This window comes from Propithecus coquereli, unplaced genomic scaffold (genome assembly GCF_000956105.1).
Source record: "Propithecus coquereli isolate 6110/MARCELLA unplaced genomic scaffold, Pcoq_1.0 Scaffold58, whole genome shotgun sequence".
Taxonomy (NCBI): Eukaryota; Metazoa; Chordata; class Mammalia; order Primates; family Indriidae; genus Propithecus; species Propithecus coquereli.
The window spans coordinates 6,957,254-6,980,863 of record NW_012151729.1 but is presented as its reverse complement, the minus strand read 5'-3'; the positions used below and the strand labels follow the sequence as shown (position 1 = coordinate 6,980,863).

The following is a 23,610-nucleotide window of genomic DNA, read 5'->3' as shown; positions in this document are numbered from 1 at the left end:
GTGGTGAGATTCTAGATGATTTTCATTTTCTTCTGCCAATTTGTATTTTGTAAATCTTCTGAAATGAGCATATATTTTTTACTGCTGTTTTTTTTAAAAAGGTGCTTACAAAAAAAGAAAAAGAAAGAAAACGTGCTAGGCCATCTATTTCTTCAGTATAATAATGAACCTGTAGTCCCTAACCTCACTAGCCATGAGCCTCACCCTAGCCTGGAGCAAGTCATTAAAAATTTAAAAGAGAGTTTTCCTTGTTTAACTGCATTTATTAGGTGCACACATAAAGCGCGCCCAATAAAAATGAGTAGTGGAGAGGGATGAAAGAAGTAAAAGGCATACTGTCTGCCCTCTAGCAAGGTGGGGTGAAAGTGGAACAGAGCCATAATTAAGGCAGTATTAATATTTGATATTATGGAAAGGGACCATTTCATCCTTTCACAAGAGCTAAAGCAGGTTCTGAAATGAATGGTGTACTCAGAGCCTTGTACAGCTTTCAAGGTTCCCTGGCTTCATATAGTGCAACTAATTTCTTTATTGTGATAAAAAATACATAACATAAAATTTACCGTATGATAGCAGAATAGGGTGACTCTAGTTATTGATAGCAAGCTTCTCTGTACACCCTGTATTCAGTCAGTATTGAAGGAATGAATAGTTGAAGGAAGGGATGGAGGAAGGGTCCAGAAGGGCTGGCTGGTCATCTTACTGTCTCTACCACACAATATTCTCGTTCCTAATGCTTTTTCTCTTGCTGGGGCTCCTTCCAGGTATACCCACCCAATTCTCTTTACCTGTCAAATTTCATTCATTTTACAAGGCTCAGATAGCAACCCACTTTATCCGTAAAACTTCAGCTACTGGTTGAAACCTTAGTGGTCTCCTTCCTCCGTGAACACCTGATGGGTGCATTGATTGTACTTCACAGGCTAGCCTAACACAGAAGAGGTACTCCGTTAAAAAAAAAAAAAAGATAGCTTAACAAGTGAATGAATGAAAAATGATTTGGAAGGTAGTCAAAGCTACTAGGAAAAAATTTAGAAAGGAAACCATTCAGTGTGACCCTAACCTGAATATATATTTAATCATTCAACTATTAATAATTTTTCATTGAGTGTATGCTATGCCAGGTCCTGTGCTGTTCTAAAGATACAAAACAGATATGGGTCCCTACTCTCAGAAACTGTACAGTCAGACAGTATTCCTATAATTACAAGTGTGACGAATGATGCAAAGACTGAAGCAGACCCACCTGGGCAGTGGGTGGGCAGATGCCACTTATGCCAAGATCTGACAGGTGATTAGAGTTAGATAGGTAAGTATGGAAGGAAGAGCCTTTTAGGTAAGGGAGTAGCATGTGCAAAAGTCCTGCAGGATGAGGAAGTGTGGTGTATCAAAGGGACCAAAAATACCAGAGCTGGAGCTTAGAGAGTAACAAAATATGAAGCCAGGGAAGTAAATGGGAGACGGATCACAGAGGGCTTTGTAAACCATCCTGTGTAGTCAGAGTGGGCTAGGTTGTGTGCAGTAATAAACAGCACCAAAGTTTCAGTGACTTAACAAAGAAAAAGTTACTTCTCACCCACATTACATGATCAGCAGAGGATGATGAGAGGATGATGAGAGGCTCTGCTCACATAGTCACTCAGGCACCCAGTCTAATAAGGCTGGGCCATCTTGTAGCTGCACGATCTGGAACCTGTGGACTTCCTGGTTTCCGCAGTAGGAGAAGAGGGAAGAAGAGTGAGTTGTGTATCAGCAAATAAATGCCTCAGCTCAGAATTGACAATTGTCACTCCCACTCACACCCCATTGGCCCCACCTGACTTCAAGTCAGCTGAGAGGAATAAGGGAACACATGGAATATTTGGTGAGTATCATTGTCTCTGCCGTATTATAAGGAGTTTAGATTTGATGCAAAGGCAGATAGAAGCCATGGAAAGGTTTTAAGGGGTCAGATTTGGAATTCCTTTTAAAGGCTGCTCTGGCTGCAGTGGGAAGAATAATTTGAAGAGGAGGGAGAAGAAAACAGAAAGATTAGTTAGGAGGCTACTGCACTGCCCAATTAGGAGATGATTATGGCTTAGACCAGTAGATTGGAAACAAGTAGATTCAAAGACCTTTCAGGAGGTAGAATCCATAGGACTAGGAGATTGACAGGAGTGGGGAGATTGACAGGATTGGGGAGAGGAAGTAGTCAAGGACAGCCCCACTTTCTGATTTGTGTACCTGGGTCAGTGGTGGAGGTCTTTGCTGGGTCAAGCAAGCTTTACTGAGGAGGAACAGTTGTGATGATTGGCAGACAAGGGTTGACTCTCCAAGGACAGAGATCAGCTGCAATTAGTACCTAAATGGACACATAGGAGGTGCTTACATTTTTGCAGAAATTTCTGCATGGTCTCCTGAATTATTTTTTGAGATGCTTCTTTATAGCTCTGGGGGATGGAGGGAAGGCACCACTCATATTATTACCCATTTCTGAAACCTTTCTTCCCAAAACTTCTACATTTAATAATTATTCATTTGGATACTCTCTCTACCACTTCACCTCTAAAATTAGTGATTATAAGATCCCTCAAGATTATCATTAAACTAGCCATTGCTTCATTTGTTCTCCTAATTGCTAGGAGGGGAAAAAGATAATCAAGTGGTTGCTCTAATCTGGGAAACTGGTTTTCAAAAATTACTTGAAATCTAAATAGAGCTTTTTAAAGCACTACTTAAATTTTGACTTCAGTCATTTCATTAAGACTAGCACTTGCTGAGAACTCTTTAAATAAGTTTTAATTACTAGCGCCATGCAAAGTAATTGGAAGGAAGGAAGGCCTTCTTACGAGGGTGACGTGGGGTGTTTTTGGCATAAATGGGATTTTTCTTGTTAATGCATCATTTGATTTATTGAATTGTACCTGCATTAAAAGGTGGTAAAGCAAAGGCTGAATTTATGCCCATTCTTGTTAGGACTTCTCCAACGGGGCCTGCCTGGCTTATGTGAACTTTGCTCAGCTCAGTGAACCTCAAAGATATTGTTTCAAGTGAGTGGGTGCGAATCTAAGAGACCTGCAGTTGTTCTCCAACAGAGCTATTAATCATGTTGGCAGAGGACAGGGAAGATGCAGAGTCTCATGGGGCTCTTGTCAATGCTGATGTCAGAAAAGCTGACGGTGGTGCTCACCTGGGGACAGAACAATTAGGTCGAAGCAGAAAAAATTAATTTATTTCATTAAAGCCATGAATGGCTATATAAAGAACTTTACTCATTCAATTCAAAGAGTGTACATTGTCTTTTTATTGAGTGAACAATGGAGGAACAGGTGCCCTGGGATGTATAAGGCATTGTTCTCAGGCCAGGCTGCCATCAGAGTCTGCCTAAACAATTTTAATAACTTCCTAATTGGTCTCCCTACTAAGTGCTATTCTGGCACTTCTGAGTAACAGCCAGAATGAGCTTTTTATTTGTTTATTTTTATTTAAATACAGTAAAATTTACTCTTTTTGGTGTTTAGGTCTATAAATTTTGATAAATACATACAATTGTATAACCACGCCATGATCAAGATATGGAATAGTTCCAACACTCTCCCCCCAAATCCCTCATGCTCCCTCTTTATAGTCAATCCCTTCCCTGACTCCCAACCCGTGGCAGCCACCAGTCTGTCTTCTGCTCCTATAGTTTTCTTTTCCCAGAATGTCATATAAATGGAATCACATGAAGTGTAGCTTTTTGAGTCTGGCTTCTTTCATTTTGCATCATGCATTTGAGATTATCCATGTTGTTTTGCGTATCAGTAGTTCATCCCTTTTTATTGTTGAGTAGTATTTCGTTGTACAGACATACCAGAGTTTGTTTATTCATTCGCCAGTTGAAAGACTTTAGGGTTGTCTCCAGTTGTTGGCAACTATGCATAAAGCTGCTATAAACATTTGCATCCCAGTGTTTGAGGGAACGTAAGTTTTCATTTCTCCTGGGTAATTACCTAGGAGTGGGGTTGCTGGGTCCGATGCTAAGCATGGTTTGACTTTGTAAGAAATTGCCAAACTGCAGCAGGAACTTTTAAAAGCACAATTCAGATCACATCACTCCTCTACCTAAATCTTGCCAAAGGCTTCCTATTATATTTAGAATAAAACAGACACCTCGCCCCTCGGCCCTAGAGGTCCGACCCTGCCTGTCTCTGTGACCTCCCCTTTGAACACCTGCTCCTCACCTGCTCTGTTCCAGCCTTCTTGGTTTCTTTCCTCTGTCTTTTTTTCAAACAGGCTGAGTTCTTTCCCTCTTTAGAACTTTCCCACAAGCTTGCAATCCCTCTGCCTGGCATGTTCTTGCCCCTGTTTTCACATGGCTAGCTCTTTCTTGTCATTTGTTCTCTCAGCATAAATGCTGCCTTCTCAGCGGGTCTTCCTTGCCCCCCCAATCTAAGGTAGCTACTTCTCCTCATCACTATGCATCACATCTCAGCGCTTATTACTGCCTGATATGTTCTTGTTTCAATGGCTCTGTCATTTATAAAGTCACCCTGTGCAGGCTTCAGATTTCTCATCTTCAAAGTGGACAGAATAGTGTCCGCTCCCCTACTTGATGAGTTTTTCACAATATGACAAGCTTCTTGAGGCAAGAATTATATCTTTAGAATTTTCTCTCTCAGCTGCTTTAATCCTCTGCGCATTGTCATTAAAAGTTCTTAAATAGGCAACTTCCCTTTTACCTCTAGAGTTGAATTTCTAAATTAGACTGAGACGTGTGGTTTTAGAGGGCAACACGTGACAATTATAATAATGAAATTTAAGTAATCGTCCTGAAATATAAGGGTTATTCACACAAATCCTTGTTTCATCAACATGTTTCAGATTTCTAAAGGAAGTGAACCCACAGGGGCCCTCAGTGAGGAGGGCACTTGGAAGATATTTCTTGTGGGAATTTTAGTGGGGAAGGCAGACAGTAACACAGTGCTGTGCTCCAGCTGGCTGGAGCTACATGGCAAGAGCTGGTTGTTACATTTTCAGGAATTTTGCTGGCCAGTTGTTAAACCATTGGTAGGTTGGTAAACTCTACAAATCAGTGTCTTTCTTTCTTTCTCTCTCTCTTTCTTCTTTCTTTCTCTTTCTCCCTCCCTCCCTTTCTTTCTTTCTTTCCTTCCTTCCTTCCTTTCTTTCTTTCTTTCCTTTCTTTCTTTTCTCTTTCCTAATTTACCAGCATGTCACTGACTAAGAGGTCTAGAACAAGGAAGAATGGTGATGAGATGAAAGTATTTAAAGGAAGTAGTAAAAGACAGTTTTAGCATAAGGGATCTGGGTCCTGAATGCATTTACATTCTAGCTTGTCAAATGTGTGTACTTAAGCAACTTCACTCACCCATTATTCCACAAACTCTCACTGAGCATCCACTCTGGGATACAGGAGAGAATAATGTGTAGAAGGTCCCTGCCCCCAGGTGGCTAGCAGACCAGTAGGAGAAAGGCAAGTGAATGCTTATGGTATGGACTGGAAAATGCAATGACAGGGAAGTCCAGGCGCTGCTGGAGCCCAGCAGGGGATTCTGGAATGACTACTGGGAGAGGGGGGAGGGCCACCAGGTGAAAAGGGCTGGATGTGGCTGGGAGAAATGGGTAAAGGAAGAATACACCCAACCAGGAAAGAGTATCAATGGCTTATTTTTATATTCTTTGTACCTCAGTAAAAAAGTAATGTCTACTTGGCAGGAAAGTTTGAAAAATTTTTCAATAGAGCAAAGTAACTGGGACATGTTGATAAAAGATGGAAGCTGTTACGACGTTGAGCAGGGAATGGCCACCTGAACCAATGACTAAGGAGGTGGCAGCTGACCTGGCTTCAGACGAGCCTGGGTAGGACTTAGCTACTCACGTTAGATCAGGAAGACTAACTTCACATCGGATCTTTTGTCTTTTCAGCCAAACCTCACTGCAAGACACCTCCTAGAGAAGAACAAAGGCCGTCAGTCATCCCGCGCAAAAAATCTGTCTCTGGTGTCCTCATCCTCCAGAGGTAACACACCCACCCTCCGCAGGGGCCCAGGGTCCAGGAGGAAGGGGCCCGGGCAGTTCTCCATCACAACAGCCTTGAACACTCTCAACCGGATGGTCCATTCTCCCTCGGGACGCCATATGGTGGAGATCAGCACCCCGGTGCTCATCAGCTCCAGCAACCCCTCTGTGATCAGCCAGCACGTGGAGAAAGCAGACATCCCTCCCAGCTCTTCAGGACAGGTAGGGAAGAAATCCCTGGGATAAGGGCACCTTGGAGTTGGGCAAGTGATCTGCAGCATGTCACAAGCAATGTTTGATATTTAGTACTTGCTAAGCACACATAATGCACTAATAATAACTAATGTATGTATTGCATATCAGAGCTCTGTATCCATGATTTCATTTCATCTTTGAACAGCCTGCGAGTTAGGTATTATTACTGTTCTCCCCATTTTACAGTTGAGGAAACTGAGGCTTAGAGGGGTGAAACTACTAGCCCAAATTCTCACATACTTTTCTTTCCCTTGCTAAGTGCCATGCAATGATTCGTGTCCCTTAGAGAACTTCCCTCCAAAGAGAGGGTGGCACCCATTTTCCAGAGAGGATTTCAGCATCACAATTTGGGATTCACTATCCCATTCTCTGACAACATATTAGGCATCATGCGGAAAGAAAGCAAAAGAAACAAAAAGAAACTATGAGGTATTGAGTGTTCTCAATTACATATGTAATTTGTGGAGCCCAGTGCAAAACGAAAATGCAGATCCCTTGCTCAAAAATAATTAAGCATTTCAAGATGGCAAGGACAAAGCATTAAACCAAGCGAAAGGGCCCATATGACTATATATGTCACAAACCTGTGAAGCCGGCCCTGGGTGTTTTCGCATGGAGCAGCTAATAACATGATGTATGTACAGCGCTCAGCACCATGATGTCTGGCACACACCAAGCACCAGATAAGCATTAGCTCTCAATACCGCTGTCACTAACCCTGGTCACTGAAGACTGATAAGCCACGAAGCAGTTGTAACAATCCAGAAACAGTATTTCTAACAGCGTGTGGCTATTTAGGCTGAAGAGTGCTTTAAAAGATGAAGCAGTAGAGGGATGAGACAAAGTGTTATAATTAAGAAGAATTGCATGTTGGGTACTCAGCTGAAAACACGCTCTGGAACCGTGCAGGTGGCAACTTGAAAGGATGAACCTCAACTTGCACTGATGTGTTTTTTTCTTAAGAAGCCATAAATCTTGTTTTTAAACATGAATTTCTACCTTGGGATTAAATGGCTTAATTGGACTGTAATCCCTTTTTAATAAGACAAGGAGGAAGGATAAAGTCAAGGGCTCCTCAAAGACCTGTGTGCTATTCTGAAAGGAAAACAATCACCTCCTACGACGTTTTATATCATATACCACTGTCTGGATCTCTGACAGGTCGGTTGCTCACGTATTAATAATTCTGCCCACCACCCGCATCTCACACACACACACTGTCTCCTTCACGTACACTCTCCTTGAATTAAAAAAAAAACCATAAAACTTCCTACATGCATTCCAAACACTTTTTTAAACATACATGCTTTGTGCTCAAAGTTCTCCTCTGCCACAGACAGACACACGCACCACACACACATACACACTCTAAAGTGGGAGCCTTATGACTCACAATTAAGCCAAAGAGTCACCAAATTTTTTGACACCATTCTTTATATATAGACACAGATATGTAAAGCACAGCCCACACTCTGTAGGAATAAGCTAGCTTACTCAGCTGCAAGTTGGCTTCCCAAAAGATTTAGCCAAGAGTCGCTTTTCCATGTGCCTTTTTAATTCTTATTTCTGGTCATTTACCTCATCTACAGAGAGGCCAGACTAGAGTGGGAGAATTCTAGTAGGATTCAAAACAAGTATTATTCCTTCCTAGTTTTCACAAATAGTGAGAGTTCCTAAGTATGGCATTCACACATCCTATACTCAGGGAACCACTGTGCAGTATTGGTACCCTTTCTCAATCCAGATGGCCATGGATAAGTATTTCTACATGTTTGTCTAGGTCTTGTCAAAGCACACTCAATATGCCCCACGTACGAGCTATACCTAAAGATGAGCAGAAAATTGAACAAATGACAAGGTCTGCTTCCTTTTTCTCCAACATCCTTGAGAACTATGATTGTGTCTAGCTTATCAATGCACCACAGGGTGCCTAGACCATAGTAGGTTCTCAATAAATCAAGGAATTAAGACTTGTGACTTAAATATCTGGGTGGATGGTGGTGACATATACTTAAGGATGACTATAGAAGGAATTAGTTTCCCATAGAAAGATCACAGACCAGTGTAACTCTTTCAGCCAATAAACATCTACTGAGTGCTTACAATGTGCTAATAACCACAGTGGGCACTGGCAATTCTACTACCAAAACAACAAGAACAGTAATATTAATCTCAAACTTTACTGAAACTGATATGAGATGGATGGACGGATGATGGATGGAGGGATGGTTGGATGGCTAGACAGATGGTTACATAGATAGACAGCTAGACAGAAGATAGATAGATAGGATGGTATCTTCTGATAGCAAAGTCTTCTTTTGTTGCCAGTCTTTTCTGTTCTGCCATCCATCCTAAAAATGTGGTAAGAGCCTTTGTAGGGGAGGTATTATCACCCCTTTACAGCAAGGTAATTAAGCCCCCCCCTAAAAAAGAAAATCATTTGGCTAAGTTCATGTAATTAGTAAAGAACCTGGATTGAATTTGGAATTGTCTAATTCCAGGGCATAAGTTCTTGGCACTGTGCTATGCTGTCATTATGCCAACTCAGTTTATCCTGGATGTCTGCAGCCTCCGTTTTCTTGGTTGTCTTCACTTGACTCGTTTTCAACTCTAAGACCTTCCAGCATTCTCTTCTCCATTTGCCCCTCAGTAAAGAATCTGTCCTAAGTCTTTTGCAACTGAAGAAGACTTCCATTTACTATTACTTTGTTCCTGTATGAACTACCAACTGTGTCCAAACATCATATATGATGCTGATGGCACCAAGGATAAGCTCTTGCCTGGTTCCTTTCCAGTAGAGACAAGTCTTGGATTGTCCCTCAAGTCTCAAACACCAAAGGGCACCAATTGCTACCTTCTCATAAAGAGAAGCTAGGGCAAGGAATTTTGTTTTCCCTTTGTCAGTGTGTCTTTCCACCTGCGGGAAACCATCTGACACTTCTGGGTAGGGCACCAGGAAGTGACCTCAAAGATGTACTATAACTACAGACAATTGCACTTGAGAACAATTTAGGATTAGACCTGAAGATGCTGAGTAAGTTCCATGGAAAACTGCATGGGAGGAGATTGAGTGGGTGGATTGAGTCCAATGTAGTTGGCCTTTGGGAGACTCTCGGAAATTATTTCTAGGTCTGCACTGAGGAGTGCCTTAGAAGGAGAAAGAAGGTCAACTGCACAGGACACAAGTTAGAAAGAATTCCTTCAGCAGTGCCTCCTTAGGGGAAGTTATGAGTGCAAGGCCAATCCTGGTGATTCTAAGATTGACTTGGTTCAGGATATAGACGGAGCCTGCTTGGCCCCATCTCCCACACGCACAGAACAATGAGGTGTTCTTGTTTTCATAAGAGGTTCTGCTTCCTCTTTCTCCCCTCCTCCTGCCCCCATCTCATCCCACTGCCCATTCCCCAGGCCCCTCCTCCTCTATCACACATCGAAGGTCGTGGAACTATACAACTAGAATCTCTCTTTCCCTCGCCTCCTGCATTCTGCTGGTCAGTAAGCTTGTTTTGCCACCTAAATAGGTATTGCTTTTGTCTAGTCCATCCTACTGCCTTGGTTTGGGTCTTCATCTCTTGCTTAGACTATTGCTCCAGACTCTTTGCTGGCCTCCCAAAGCCCATACTCGGTCACTACCCCTCACTCTGCCCAAACCCTCCACCCCATCCGTTCCTCCAATCATGGCTTCCACATCACCTCTTGAAAACCCAAATCCATTCAGCCGTTTCCCTTCCCCAAACCACCAATAGTTCTCATTATTGAGTGGCCACAAAAAGCTAGCAATTATACTAAATCATTTGCAAACATTATGACTCTCCTCAAAACTGTTCAGAGTAGGTATTGGTATGCCCATTTTACCAAATGGGAAGACTTTGGGACAAAAAGAGTAGGTAATTTGCTCAAAGTCTCAAAGCTAGAAACAGAGCCAGGATTTGAGGACAGACCTAAGTTCTCTTCCCTAAATGTGTTCTTAGCATGGCATTCTAGACCCTCCATGATCTGACTAGAGTTCACCTTCCAGCATCCCAGCACCCCCCACACACAAGCACACGCACAAAAGTTACAGTGGTCTATTCAACACTCCTGAGCATGGCATGCGAGGCCATCTCTTTGCTTTTTGTCCTTGTACCTAGCACAATGCCTGCATTATTCAGAGCAATGAACAAATGTTTGTTGAATAAATAAATGTTATTCCTGCTGGAATGTATTTTTGGTGCATTCACCTGTTGCAGTCATATCTATACCAGAAGGCCCTGTATGCATACAATTTCTTCCAGGAAGCTCTGGCCACCCCTCCCCTGCAGAATTAATCTCTCTTCCCTGGGTTCACAGCACATTGTTTATACTTGTGTTAGAATATACAACACATATATGTGTTAGAATATATAACATCTTCTTTGTACTATAAATACCACACACACACACACACACACACACACACACATATATATCATCACCATGCTCATTGGATTGACAACTACTTAAGGGCAGGGATGGTGTTTTATTCACTTATGTTGCTATTGAGTTTCCAAAACCCCTTTCTGATTACCCAGAAAACAAAGAAATCACAGAGAGGGAGAAAAGCCAGTCACTCAAGTCAGCGTAAGTAATGTGATTCCTTTCCCTACCCTCCTCCAGCCTGGGCGTGGCTAAGGTGATAATGCCAAGTCCAACCATCTTTCCTGGGCTCCTGGGAAGATGATCTGTCATGAAACTTGGGGAATTCTGAAGTCTGTAAAGCTGACTCTTCTTTTAACCCCATGTTTGAAATAGTCTGGGAAAAAAAAAAAAGTTTCTAGGAGCTAGAATTATTATAAGTCCAGATCTTCTCCAGGGGTATCCCTTTGTCCCTGACTTTTATAGGGGTCTCCCAACCCAACTTTATGGTACTCAGGGATGCCATGAAAAATGGTTTTTACTTATTATTAAGATCATTTATTTCCTTTGGACACCCTCTTAATGCAAATTTATGTTTAAGATTCTTAGCTAATCCTCCTTTGAAGGTAATTTACAGCAATAAATTAATTCTATGTTTATATTCTTATGTTGATATCTTCCAATATAAATTTATTTTGTTTTACAATTTTCACTCAACACATCCATACTTATAATTGATGTTGTGTAGGCTGAAAAAGGGGGAGGTTCCACCAGCCCCTCAAACCACTCTGTTCCACGCCATCATTACCCGATCCCATGATCCCTTTTATGGGCCCTACTAAGGGTTTGAAATATGTTTGTTAAATTTTCAAGAATATACCCCTGGGTGAAGAAAGCCCTTTAAACTGTTCTCATAAATGATGAGTTAATGCCTTAGCAGGGGTTCACGGGCAGAAAACAAGAAAAGACCAGAGGGCACCCAGCTCTTTCTGTTCCACCAGTGCCCTCTGAGTAAAGACCTATCAGGAGCCACCTAGAGCAGCTACCTCATCCCCATCCCAATTGTGGGACTTTGGACGAATTGGTAACCACTCTGAGCTTCCATTTCCCATCAAAAACAATGGGAATAACCCCTGCCTCACAGAGTTGTTGAGAAAATCAAAAAATGAAAGTGGATGCAAAGTGCTTGGCTACCACTTTTATTATTGTTCTTGTTTTTTAAATTTTTAGCAATTAGTTGCTAGATTGCTCTTCAATCCCTATCCTGTGCATTTTTTTAATTCTTTATAATGGAACATTTCAAACATATATTAAAGTTGAAATAATAGTGTAATGAACCCTCACGTACACATCGCCTAGTCTCGACAATTTTATCCATTCATGCGCCAATCTTATTTCAGATATATCCCCACTCATTCACCTGCCCCCCAATTGGTTTATTTTAGAACAAAGCCCAGACATCATATCATTTCATCCATAAACATTTCATAAATGTCTCTTTAATAATATTTTTAACATAATCATAATACCATTACCATACACTACAAAATGAATGCTAATTTCTTTAAAACATTAAGTATCAAGTATTCAAATTTCCATACTTGCCTTATAGATTTTTTTAGTGTTGATTTGTTCAAATAAGAACCAAATGAGGTAAACACTTTGCATTGGGTTAATATGTCTCTTACGTTTCTTTCATTCTACACTTCCCCACCCCCATAGCTAGCTAGTTATCTCCCCTCTGTCTTCTCTCTCTCTCTTGTCGCCTGTCACGTATATATTTTAAAAAAAAATTATTTGTCCTTTTGAATTTTCCACATTCTGGATATTGCTGGTTGCATCTCTGCAGTGTTGTTTAACACATTCCTCTCTCCCCCACACTTTCTGTAAACTGATATTTAATCGTTGGATCTAGAAACTTGATCAGCTGCAGGCTCAATTTTTCGGCCAGAATAGTTCATAGACAGTGCTAAGTACTTCTTGTTTTGTTTCGTTTTAAGTGTACAGTTTAATGACTTTTAATATATTCACAGAGTTGAGCATCCTTCACCGTAGTCAGTTTTAAACATTTTCATTACTTCAAAAAGAAACAGTGCATCTCTCAACCATCACCCCGACAAGACCCCATTTCCCCCTAACCCCAGCCCTAGGCAACCGTTAATTTACTTTCTGTCTCCGTAGATTTGCCTATTCTGGACATTTTATATAAGTGCGAGCACACAATATTTGGTCTTTGTGGCTGGCTTCTTTCACCTAGCATAATGTTTCAAGATTCAACCATGTTGTGGCAGATATTAGTACTTCATTCCTTTTTATGGCCAAATATTCTGTTGTATGGATATACCACATGTTGTTTATCCATTGATCAATTGACGGACATTTGAGTTGTTTGTACTTTTTGGCTATTATAAATTATGTTGCTATGAACATTTGTATACAAGTTTTTGTGTAGACATATGTTTTCATATGATTATAAACCTAGGAATGGAATTGCTAGATCACATAGTAACTCTCTGTTTAACTGTTTAAGGAATTGCCAACTATTTTCCAAAGTCATTGTACCCTATTAAATTCCCACCAACAGTGTATGTGGGTTCCAATTTCTCCACATTTCACCAACACTTCTTTTATTGTCTGTCTTTACTGTAGGCATCAATTGAGTGTAAAGTGGTATCTCATTGTGGTTTTAATTTGCATTTCCCTGCTGGGTAATAATGTTGTGCATCTGTCCATGTGTTTATTAGGCACGTGTTCTTTGGAGAACTTTCTATTCATATCCTTTGCCCATTTTTTAATTGGGTTTTTTATTATTGATGTATGATGTAAGAATTCTTTACATATTCTAGTATTCAAGTCCCTTATCAGATATATGACTTGCCAATTTTCTTTCCATTCTGTGGGTTGTCTTTTCACTTTCTTCACTGGGTGTTCTCTGAAGCACAGAAGTTTTAAATTATGATGATGTCCAATCACCGTATCTACTCTTTTCTTTGTTGCTTGAACTTTTGTTAACATATCCAAGAAGCCATTGCCTAATCCAAGTTCACAAAGATTTACTCTTGCATTTTCTTCTTAGAGCTTCATAGTTTTAGCTCTTACATTTAGATTTTATGATCCAGCTGGATTTAATTTTTGCATACGTTGTGAGGTAGGGATCCAGATTCATTCTTTTACAGGTAGGTATCCTGTTGCCCCAGCACCATTTATTGCAAAAGATTATTCTTTCCCCATTTTATCTTTACACTCTCGTTAAAATTAAGTACTTCTTATTGCAACACGTCAGGAAGCACATAATACCTGATTGCCTCTCTTTCTGCATTAAAATCGATTCAGATTCAGGTGTCAGCCTGCCCCATCCATCATACGGTTCCCCATTAGCCTTTCATCTGATGATTTGAACATCATCATTTCATTTGGGGTTGCCAAACGGTGATGTTCCAAATCTATCATTCCTTCCGAATCTTTTTAAGCCACAATTCTTCTATAATATTGACTGCTCCTTTCTGACAGCTGACCATACGTAGGACGCTGCACAGTGACCTTTATCTCCCTGCAGTCTCCACACCTGCACATCGTAGCATTGGGGGGTCTAAAGCGCTCATGTCCTTAACCTCTCTCTCTCTCTCTCTCTCTCTCTCTCTCTCTCTCTCTCTCATTTGTTGCTGGGTGTTCCCCCAGCTGGAAGACAGGACTCATTTCTCACTGCCTTCCTACCTGGTGTGTTTGCCATCGCTGAACTGCTCCCCTGTTTCCCCCTGGCGTCTGCCAGCTGGGCGTGTGTGTGCTGCCTGCCTATGCGGTCTCCTTGTTTACAGCCTTATCGCTGCCCTCAGCCTGGCCTCCGGTCCAGGCCTCTTTGGCCCACGTGCTCACCCCCTCCCCCCTCCTGAGGGCTGGTTCCACCCTTGGACCAAGACCAGGAGGAAGAGACCTGACTTCATTCAGCCTGCAGAAGAAAAGGCTTCAGGGTTGAGGTGGGGGTGCGTGATGACTTGGTTTTTCCAAACTTAGGTTTACATCCCCGCTTTGTGTTCCTGTGTTCTGGAGAGAAAAGGCACATAAATCAAAACAGGAGGGATTTGGGGAGCTGCGATGAAAAATCTCTCCCATCACGTAGACTGTTAGAAACTCAACACTGACAATGCTGAAGGATCCTGTGGAGACTGTCGTTGTTATTTTTGCGTTTTGGTTTGGCTTTTAATTTTTGCTGTAGAGGAATTCAGATTGGTATAAATAGAAAGGCCTTGGGTCAGGCAGAGCTTCTTGTCATGGCGTCGCCCCCTAATAACGAAATGACATTGAACGCAGTACCAACCCATTGAGCCTCGGTGTCCTCATCTGCAAAATGGGATAAGTCCTCCCACGCAGGGTCTGTGCAAGGGTTAGCAGTAACTCAATAAGCAGCAGCCGTTGCTGTTACCTTCCCCTTCTTTCCTCCAAGCAGAGAACTTGTGTGGCTGAGGAGAACTCCTGACTTAAGGCAGGGAAGGAGCCAAATGTCTTCTAAAATCTAGATGACCCTTCTAATCTGAGTTCTCTAAGGTGTATTTTTCATAATTACCAGTAGATATGGGAAAGTGTGATCTTGTTTCATTCTATATGCAAGAAAACCGACAGGGAAAGGTACTTCCTTAACAGACTCAAGGTCTTCCCCCCAAAATTAAATCCATAAATAAACCAATGGCAATTTAAAACTGAACTAAGAGTCCCTGTAATATCTAATTGAATGCCGCATCCTTGAGCCACATAGTCCCGGGTGGTACTATAGTTATCATTATTTGCACAGGACAGGTGATGGACAGGTCACCAGTTAGACCTAAGAGAATGTCATCTTAGCACTCACACTCTTTAACTGTGTAGCCCTAAACAAGGCATTCTGCCTCTCTGGGTCCCAGTTTTCTCATTTGCTAGGTGGAATGACAAAATTGACCTGGCAGAGTATTATGTGGCTTAATTACTTAACAGCACACTCTGAAGAGATAACACCGGAGAAGAGCTGTTCCTATTATTTAATTAATGATAGTTATTGTTGTGATTCCTGTCTTCTGTTCAAGCACACATTCACAAGAGACCTGTTTTCTCCCTGGCCAGTGCAAAGCTCCAGCAGGTATCAGGTAGAGTTCTTCTCTGAGCTTCTTAGCGAAGAGCCTCTTAGCACAGGCAGTATGGCGAGGAAACACACATAGGGGTTTTGGGGTTAGCCACCTGAGACGGGACTCACACTAGTTCTCCCTGAACAGCATAACCTTGGACTAAATACTTAACCTCTCTGAGCCTCAGTTTTTATATCTGTAAAATGGAACTGATGATGAGAATTTTCCTAAGATTACCATGAGGATGAAAGGAGGCAATGCATATGCATGAGATAATGGCCAGGGTTCAGCAGTGGTAAATGGCTCAATAAATGTTCACTCTGTTACTACTATTAGGTCAAGTCAAGAAGCTCTACCCACCCCCCCATGCCCACTGCCCCAGGCCTGGCCTGTACAAACAGGCCTGCCGAGAATGAGATTCACCAGCCACACACTTCAGAGGGATGATCTGTTGGAGCCTGCCTTGGAGTGCAAAGGCTTCCAAAAGCCCCTTTGCTTCCTTGATAAGCAGTGACAATTCAGAAGGAAGGAATGTGACTTGTGGCTTGTACCCAGGGGGCCCCTGGGGCAATTGCACTTACTTAATTCGGACCCTCAGCTACAATCCCTTGTGAACTCATGTGAGGGAAGTCAAGGATGAATACAGGAAAAAGGGCTTTGGACAGAGGAGACCAGGAGGGAGCGTGGGGCGGGGCCAGCCTCCTGCCCACCACTTTCCACATGTACCTTTCAGCTTCCTCTGCGAACCTCACCTAGTGAGCGCCCAGGGCCTATAGAGGGCCTGGTTGCCAAAGCCCCTCACAGCCCGTCAGTGAACCAGTCAACAAGGAGTTGTTGATGCCCACCATGCACCAGGCATTCAGCCGGGCACAGGTGATACAGTGAACAGGACGGACATGGCCCCTAAAGTTGTGGACCCTCCAAGCTAGCAGGGAAGACGAAAACTAAACGAAGTGTTAAAATACTTGATTGTAAGATTATAAGTGTGCAAAGTGCTATGAGGTTCAAGGATGCGGAATGAAGGGCCCACCTAGACTGAGAGGTCCGGGAGGCCTGCCTGGAAGAAGTGACCTTCAGGTGGAAACCTGGAGGATAATGGAGGTCAGCCGAGGTCCTGCATACACCTCTCCTTTGCCCCAGCAGCGCAATGCCCTTTACACGAGGTCCACGCCTGGAAGCGCCAGTACCCCTGGTGCACGGTGACTCCGGCAGACTCAGATCCCCAGCCCTGCCCAAACTCCCTCAGGTCTTCTGGGGAAAAAGCCTTCTGGTTTCTGGTGACTAAAGCAGGTTCAGTAATTAACCTTGTTTGCCTCCTTGATTCAGCATTTCTCCAACGAGAGGTTAAACTTTACATCATCGTTTTGCCCAATTAATCCTGACAGGCGAGCCGCCGAGGAGACCCAGCCCTGCCTGGGTGAAAGAGGGAGCGGCCCGGCCTGCACCTCAGATGTTTTACCAGGGACACTTCAGCTCTGGATGCCACGAGCAGGGGACACTGACATCCAAGGCCACCGGGGCCTGCAACACACACACACACACACACACACACACACACACACACAGACACACAGAATTCAGCAAGAGGGGGAGACAAGAGAAGTAAAATAAAGTAAAAGCTTAAATGAAAGAGAAAAGCAGAGTTGGGGCAGTAGCCAGGGGACAAGGAGGGTAGTATAGAGACACAGACAGACCTTAAAGGCGCAGCGACCTTGGCCACGTGGCTCAACCTTGCAAGAGCTCAGTTTCATCATCTTCGATGGGAAAACTAATAGTATCTTCCATCCAGACCTGTTAGGGGATTGAACGAAATGCTCACATACAGAAAGGTTTCTCACCCTCAGCATGATTGACCTTTGGGGCCAGATCCTTCTTTGTTGTGGGGGCTGCACTGTGCGTTGTAGGATTTTTAGCAGCGTCCCTGGCCTTTACCCCGGATGCCTGTAGCACCCACTGCCCACTTAGGGCAATGAAAAATGTCTCCAGACATTCCCAAAAGTGCCCCCAGGGTCGAAATTGCCTCCAGTTGAGAAGCACTGATGTGCGAGGTAGCACAGGCTGTGGCATGTTGTAGATGCAGGGTAAACGGCAGCTAAGCTAAGGCCTGTGTGAAAAAAACACCCTTTCTGCAGAGCCTCGGCAGACCATCCTCCCCCAACACGCGCCGAGAACACAGGGGCTGAAGGGACCTGCATGTGGAGTGGATCGTCAGGACAGGTCCACCCTCCACTCCTGCCCAGCACAAAGGGAAAGGAACTCACTTTGTGACGGACCCAGTGCCACAGTCTTGCGTACGCTGTGAGTACTGTTCATAGATGTTATTCTTCCCGTCGTAGATGGAGGAACTCAGGCTCAGAGAGGCTAAGTAACTGACTCGAAGTTACTGAGCAAGTACATTGCAAGGTTTGGATCAGAACCCAGGTCTGGCTGTCTTCCAATCCCACACTCTTTCCCTGCCCAAGCGGTGGGAGTGTGGCATCTCACGTGCTAATCCAGTCATCCGCAGTGATGATTCAGGAGAGATTCTGGGGTAGTAGCCAGGCTCAGTGGGAAGGAATGAGGGATGGATTAGTGATAGCTGTCGGTCATGGGCCCAGGAGCAGGAGATGGGGCACAGGTGCCATGTGTTATCCCCACGCAGGCCCGTCATCTAAGACTCAGTGATCCTCTTTGGCAGTACCTGGGGACTACTCTGGGATAGGGGTACATCTGGGTGTGTTCAGCAAACAAGCTCCTGTACTATGTGCTTTCTCCAGACATAGCTAAAAACTAGGCCTTCTTCTTAAGTGAGAGTTTCTATAGAGGGCACAAAAGGGGCATGTTCTTCATAGAAAAACAAGATATGGGCCCCTATCACAACCCTTTATTAATGCCTCAGGAATGTTATTTTTGATCAGTAATACTGTTTTTTAAAAAAGAAAAGAGAAAATTCCAAGGAAATGGACCATTTTCTTTCATGGCAAAGCAAACCTGTTTATTATATTTCGAAGCACAAACTTTGGGAGATACAATATCCATCCTTCTTCCTCTCTTCCCACCCCAAAACAATCAAGCCCTGGTGGAAGATTGCACAACTAGATGCATACTAAAAACTGCTTACCTGTGTAAAGAATACTGCAAGCACCAGTTTGTCTGTTTCCAAGACACATGGGCTAGGAAAGTCCTGCTTTCTCACGCTGGGTACAGGGCAATTCTGAGGACAAAGAGGGCAGAGTCAGAAATGAGAACAAATTGTTCCCACTGGCTGGGCTGGGCTCAGGCTGCCTAACTGGGCCTTTGCGCCTTTCCCCACCTGGCACAGCACTTGGTGCCTAGTAGATGCTTAAACAGCATCTTCTGTGAGTGAATGCCATGAGGAGACCCACAGCAGACTTAAGAGGAACTTTGCATATTTAAATTTTTATGGCCTTTAATGAGGCCCAGTGAGAGGATTTACTTATAATTATTGCCAAACAATTACTTCTCCAAGGGGACTGTAATGACCAGGAGGACAAGGATTATAATTAAGATTTCTGTGTGCCCCGGCATTTGAAAAAGCACTAACAGTACCCATCCCAACAGACTCTGCCTCGATGCCAATCCCTGCCTTGAAGGCAGCCGGCCTTGGGCTCAGGAGAGCCTGAGGCAGAAAAGGGCAGCGGAGTGGCAGGGCAGGAGGCATTCTGTACCCAACCAGGGGACACAGCACAGGGGGGAGGGTTTTGTCTTTGTGGTTTGAAGTGTGGGTGCATTTCCTGCTTTCCCAACAAGACGATGCAGGGCACAGCTGCAGAGAAATGCCAGAGCCCCCACTTCCCTGGAAGCCTCCGGATGCTTGAGAATAGCCCAGCCTAGTGTTGAGGAAGAAAGACTCCTAAACACATGTCCCCCAACAGCCACCCTTCACTGGGTCTTCCTCAAAGGGAACCTGGGCTGTGGTGGCTGGCCCTTGTGTCCTAGAGAATCAATCTTTCCTTCTCAAATCCAGTCCTACTGGAGAAAGTCCCATGGCCTGCTTCCTCTCCCCACACATCTGCCGTGTATGTCTCGCATCTCATGATAGTGAGAGTGGTAACCAGTTATTGGATATTTCATGTGAGTACATTATGTGAAGCACTTGTTCTGATTGGATCCAGAATCTCATGAGGTAGCCATAATTATTGTCCCCTTTCACAGATGAGGAAACTGAGGCCCAGAGGAATTAAGTCTGAGCCTCATATAAGTTACAATGTCAACACTCAAGCCCAGGTCAGACAGCCCCAAAAATCCATTCTTAGCCATGGCTGCATAGTGTCTCAAGGAGCTACAAAAGTCCACCTAATCAGTGACTGTCCTGTGGGCCTCCTCTTGGGTAAGGCAATGGGACTCTGGAGCTCTCTAAGGACTTGAACAGACAGTATGAAGGCCCATGTCGGCTGGGGTTTTCCAAGCCTCTATGCAGATATTCCAAGTACCACCTTTTCTCCCCAGCAGAGACCACCAGGCAAATGCTCCCTCAGGAACCTTTCTTCAACAAAGAGAGTTTTTGAAAAAACATTTTACGTCTGTTAAACAACTCTTGGAAACCCTTCAGAATATTTTTATAACCATTTAAGAAGTTGAATCAGGACCAGGTGCAGTGGCTCATGCCTGTAATCCTAGCACTCTGGGAGGCCAAGGCAGGTGGATGGCTTGAATTCAGGAGTTTGAGACCAGCCTGAGCAAGAGTGAGATCCTGTCTCTACTAAAAAAAAATAATAGAAAAATTAGCCGTGCATCGTGGCACATACCTATAGTCCCAGCTATTCAGGAGGCTGAGGCAGGAGGATCACTTGAGCTCAGGAGTTTGAGGTTGCAGTGAGCTACAACGACGCCATTGCACTCTACCCAGGGCAACAGAGTGAGACTCTGTCTCAAAAAAAAAAAAAAATGTTGAATCAGGAATTTAAAATCTTCCCACAAAGAAAACTCCAGACCCAGACAGATTTACAAATGAGTTCTTTCATGCTTTCAAGGAGAGGATAATTCAACTTTTATACAAACTCTTCCAAGGAATAGGAAATAAGAAAATATTCTCCAACTCATTTCATAAGGCTAGGATATTCTTAATATTAAAATCAGAAAAAGACAACATAAGAAAGGAAAAGCAGAGTTCTCCCTTACTCAGGAACACATGCAAAAATCCTTAAGTGTATACTATTAGCAAACTAAACCCAAGAATGTATAAAAATGGAATACATCATGATCGAGATTGAAAGTTCGGTTTAACATTATAAAATTAACTGACATAATTTATCATATTAACAGATTAAAGGAGAAAAACCATGTGACTTTTTTGTTTTTTTTTTTTTGAGACAGCGTCTCACTCTGTTGCCCGGGCTAGAGTGCCGTGGCGTCATCCTAGCTCACAGCAACCTCAAACTCCTGGGCTCAAGCGATCCTTCTGCCTCAGCCTCCTGAGTAGCTGGGACTACAGGCATGCGCCACCATGCCCGGCTAAATTTTTCTATATATTTTTAGTTGTCCAATTAATTTCTCTCTATTTTTAGTAGAGACGGGGTCTCGCTCTTGCTCAGGCTGGTCTCGAACTCCTGAGCTCAAACAATCCGCACGCCTCGGCCTCCCAGAATGCTAGGATTACAGGCGTGAGCCACCGCGCCCGGCCAACATTTTTAATAGGTATAAAAAAGTTTGATAAAATTCTATATCCATCATCATTTATTGAAAAATTTAGCAAACTAGGAATAAAAGGAAACTTCCTTAACATGATTAATGGAATCTATCTAAAATCTACAGCAAACATCATACTTAATGGTGAAATGTTGAAGGCATTTCCTTTAAGATTAGAAAAAAGAACAGAATGCCCATTAACATGTTTCTGCTCAGTACTGTCCCAGATAGCCTGGCCAGCACGGTAAGGCAGGAAAAAGAAGTAAAAGGTTAAGTATCTAAAAGGAAGAAATATAACTGTCATTATTTGAAGATAATATTATTATCTATATAGAGAACACAAAAAAATCTAGAAACAAAATGTAATGGGAATACACATGAGCTTATCAAGGCTACTGGTTATAACATCAATAATAAGAAAGTCAATTGCATTTCTGTACACTAAAAAGAAAAATAGAAAAATAGTTTTTAAAAGAGATACCATTTATAGTAGCAACTAAATTGTTTAAAACCCTAAAATAAATCCAACCAAAGACATGCAAGCTCTTTTTTTTTCTTTCTTTCTTTTTTTTTTTCTGAATGCATACTTAGGATGGATATACCTGCAAGCTCTTTATTGATAAAATTTATAAAACTTTATTGAAAGACATCAAAGAGGACCTAAAATAAATGGAGACGTATGCAATGATCTTGGATAGGAAGACTTGATATCTTAAAGATGTTGATTCTCCCCAAATTTAACCACAATTTTAAATCCTAATGGGTTTGTTTGCTAGTTTGTTTGTATGGAACTCAAAAGGTGATTCTGAAATTCAAATGGAAGAACAAAAAGCCAAGAGCCAAAATACTTCTAACAAAGAAGATGGAATTTGGTTGGGGTGAAGAGTGGGACTTACCCAATCAGATACCAATTTTTGTTTTAAAGCTATAGTAATTAAGATGGCATGCATTTAGCAGAGATTCTACTAAACCAAGGAAACATGCTGGAGAACCTAGAAACAGACACAGCATAGAGACTTGATTTATTACAGAGCAGGCTTTGATCAGAAGGGAAGGATGAACTATGGTGCCGGGCTAATTGGGTACCCATGTGGAAAAAGATGAAATTGGATTCCTCCCTTGTCAAAAATCAATTCCAGGTATATTAAAGACTTAAATGTGAAAGGAAAAACTATAAAACTTTTAAAAGACAATGTAGAAGTATATCTTTATGATGTTGGGGGCAAAAAAGTCTTATCTAAGATTGTTTAAAAGTGTGAACCATAAGGGAATATGTTGTAAATTTGACTATATTAAAAATAAGAACTTCATCAAAAAACACCACAGAGTAAAAATATAAGCTGCAAAGAATTCATATTCAAAATGTTAGAACTCCGTAACTTATTAAGAAAATAATAAGTTATTTTATTATTATAAAATAATAGGGGGGAAGGAGAGACAAATGACATGAGCAGACATTTCATATAACGAGAATGGCCCATAAACATTTGAAAAAGAAAAACTCTAGCTCACTGGTACTCAGAGAAATTAATTTAAAACCACAATGAGATAGCATTTCACACCCACCAGATAGGCTGGTATTAAAAAGTTGCACATTACCACATGCTAGGGAGATTGTGGGGTAACAGGAATTGTCATTTGGGGCTGTTGGGAGTGTAAATTGTTACAGCCACACTGGGAAACAGTTGGTTATTACCTAATAAAACTGAACAGGCTCATAGCCCATGGCCCATCAATTCCACTCCTAGATGTGTATCCTGGAGGAACTCTTGTACCTGTGCACAGGGGACATGCAGGAAAACGTTCCTAGCAACATTGTTCATAACAGCCCCAAACTGAAAATTGCCCAAATGTCACATAAATGATAGAACGGCTAAATGGTGGTAAAGTCATACAATGAAATACGAGACAGCAGTGAAAATTAGCCACAAATATACACAATGCTTAGTGTTAAGCAAAAGATGCAAGTCACAGCATACACATACTGTGAGTCCATTCATACATTGTTCAAAAACAGGCAAAACTAAAACAATATATTGTTTAGAAATGTATGCCAAGGTGGTAAAACACACACACACACACACACACACACACACACACACACAGAAAAGCACTGGAATGATTGACAGAAATTTCAGCATTGTAAAGTTACCTCTGGTGGGAGGGAAGAGATCTGATTATGGAGAAATATGCAGAGGGCCTCTAAGTACAGTATTCAATTTCTATTTTTATTCTGTTTCTTTTTTCTTTTTTTTTTTTTTTT

General features: G+C 42.4%; 1 protein-coding gene across 1 annotated transcript in view; it reads left to right on the top strand.

The window, feature by feature from the left end:
- Positions 1-23,610, top strand: part of SH3RF2 (SH3 domain containing ring finger 2) — a 99,760-nt gene that overhangs the window by 53,055 nt on the left and 23,095 nt on the right. Inside the window, exon 3 of the mRNA XM_012658245.1 lies at positions 5,863-6,219. Within this exon, the coding sequence (XP_012513699.1) occupies positions 5,863-6,219 (357 nt within the window). The remainder of the gene's footprint in view (positions 1-5,862; positions 6,220-23,610) is intronic.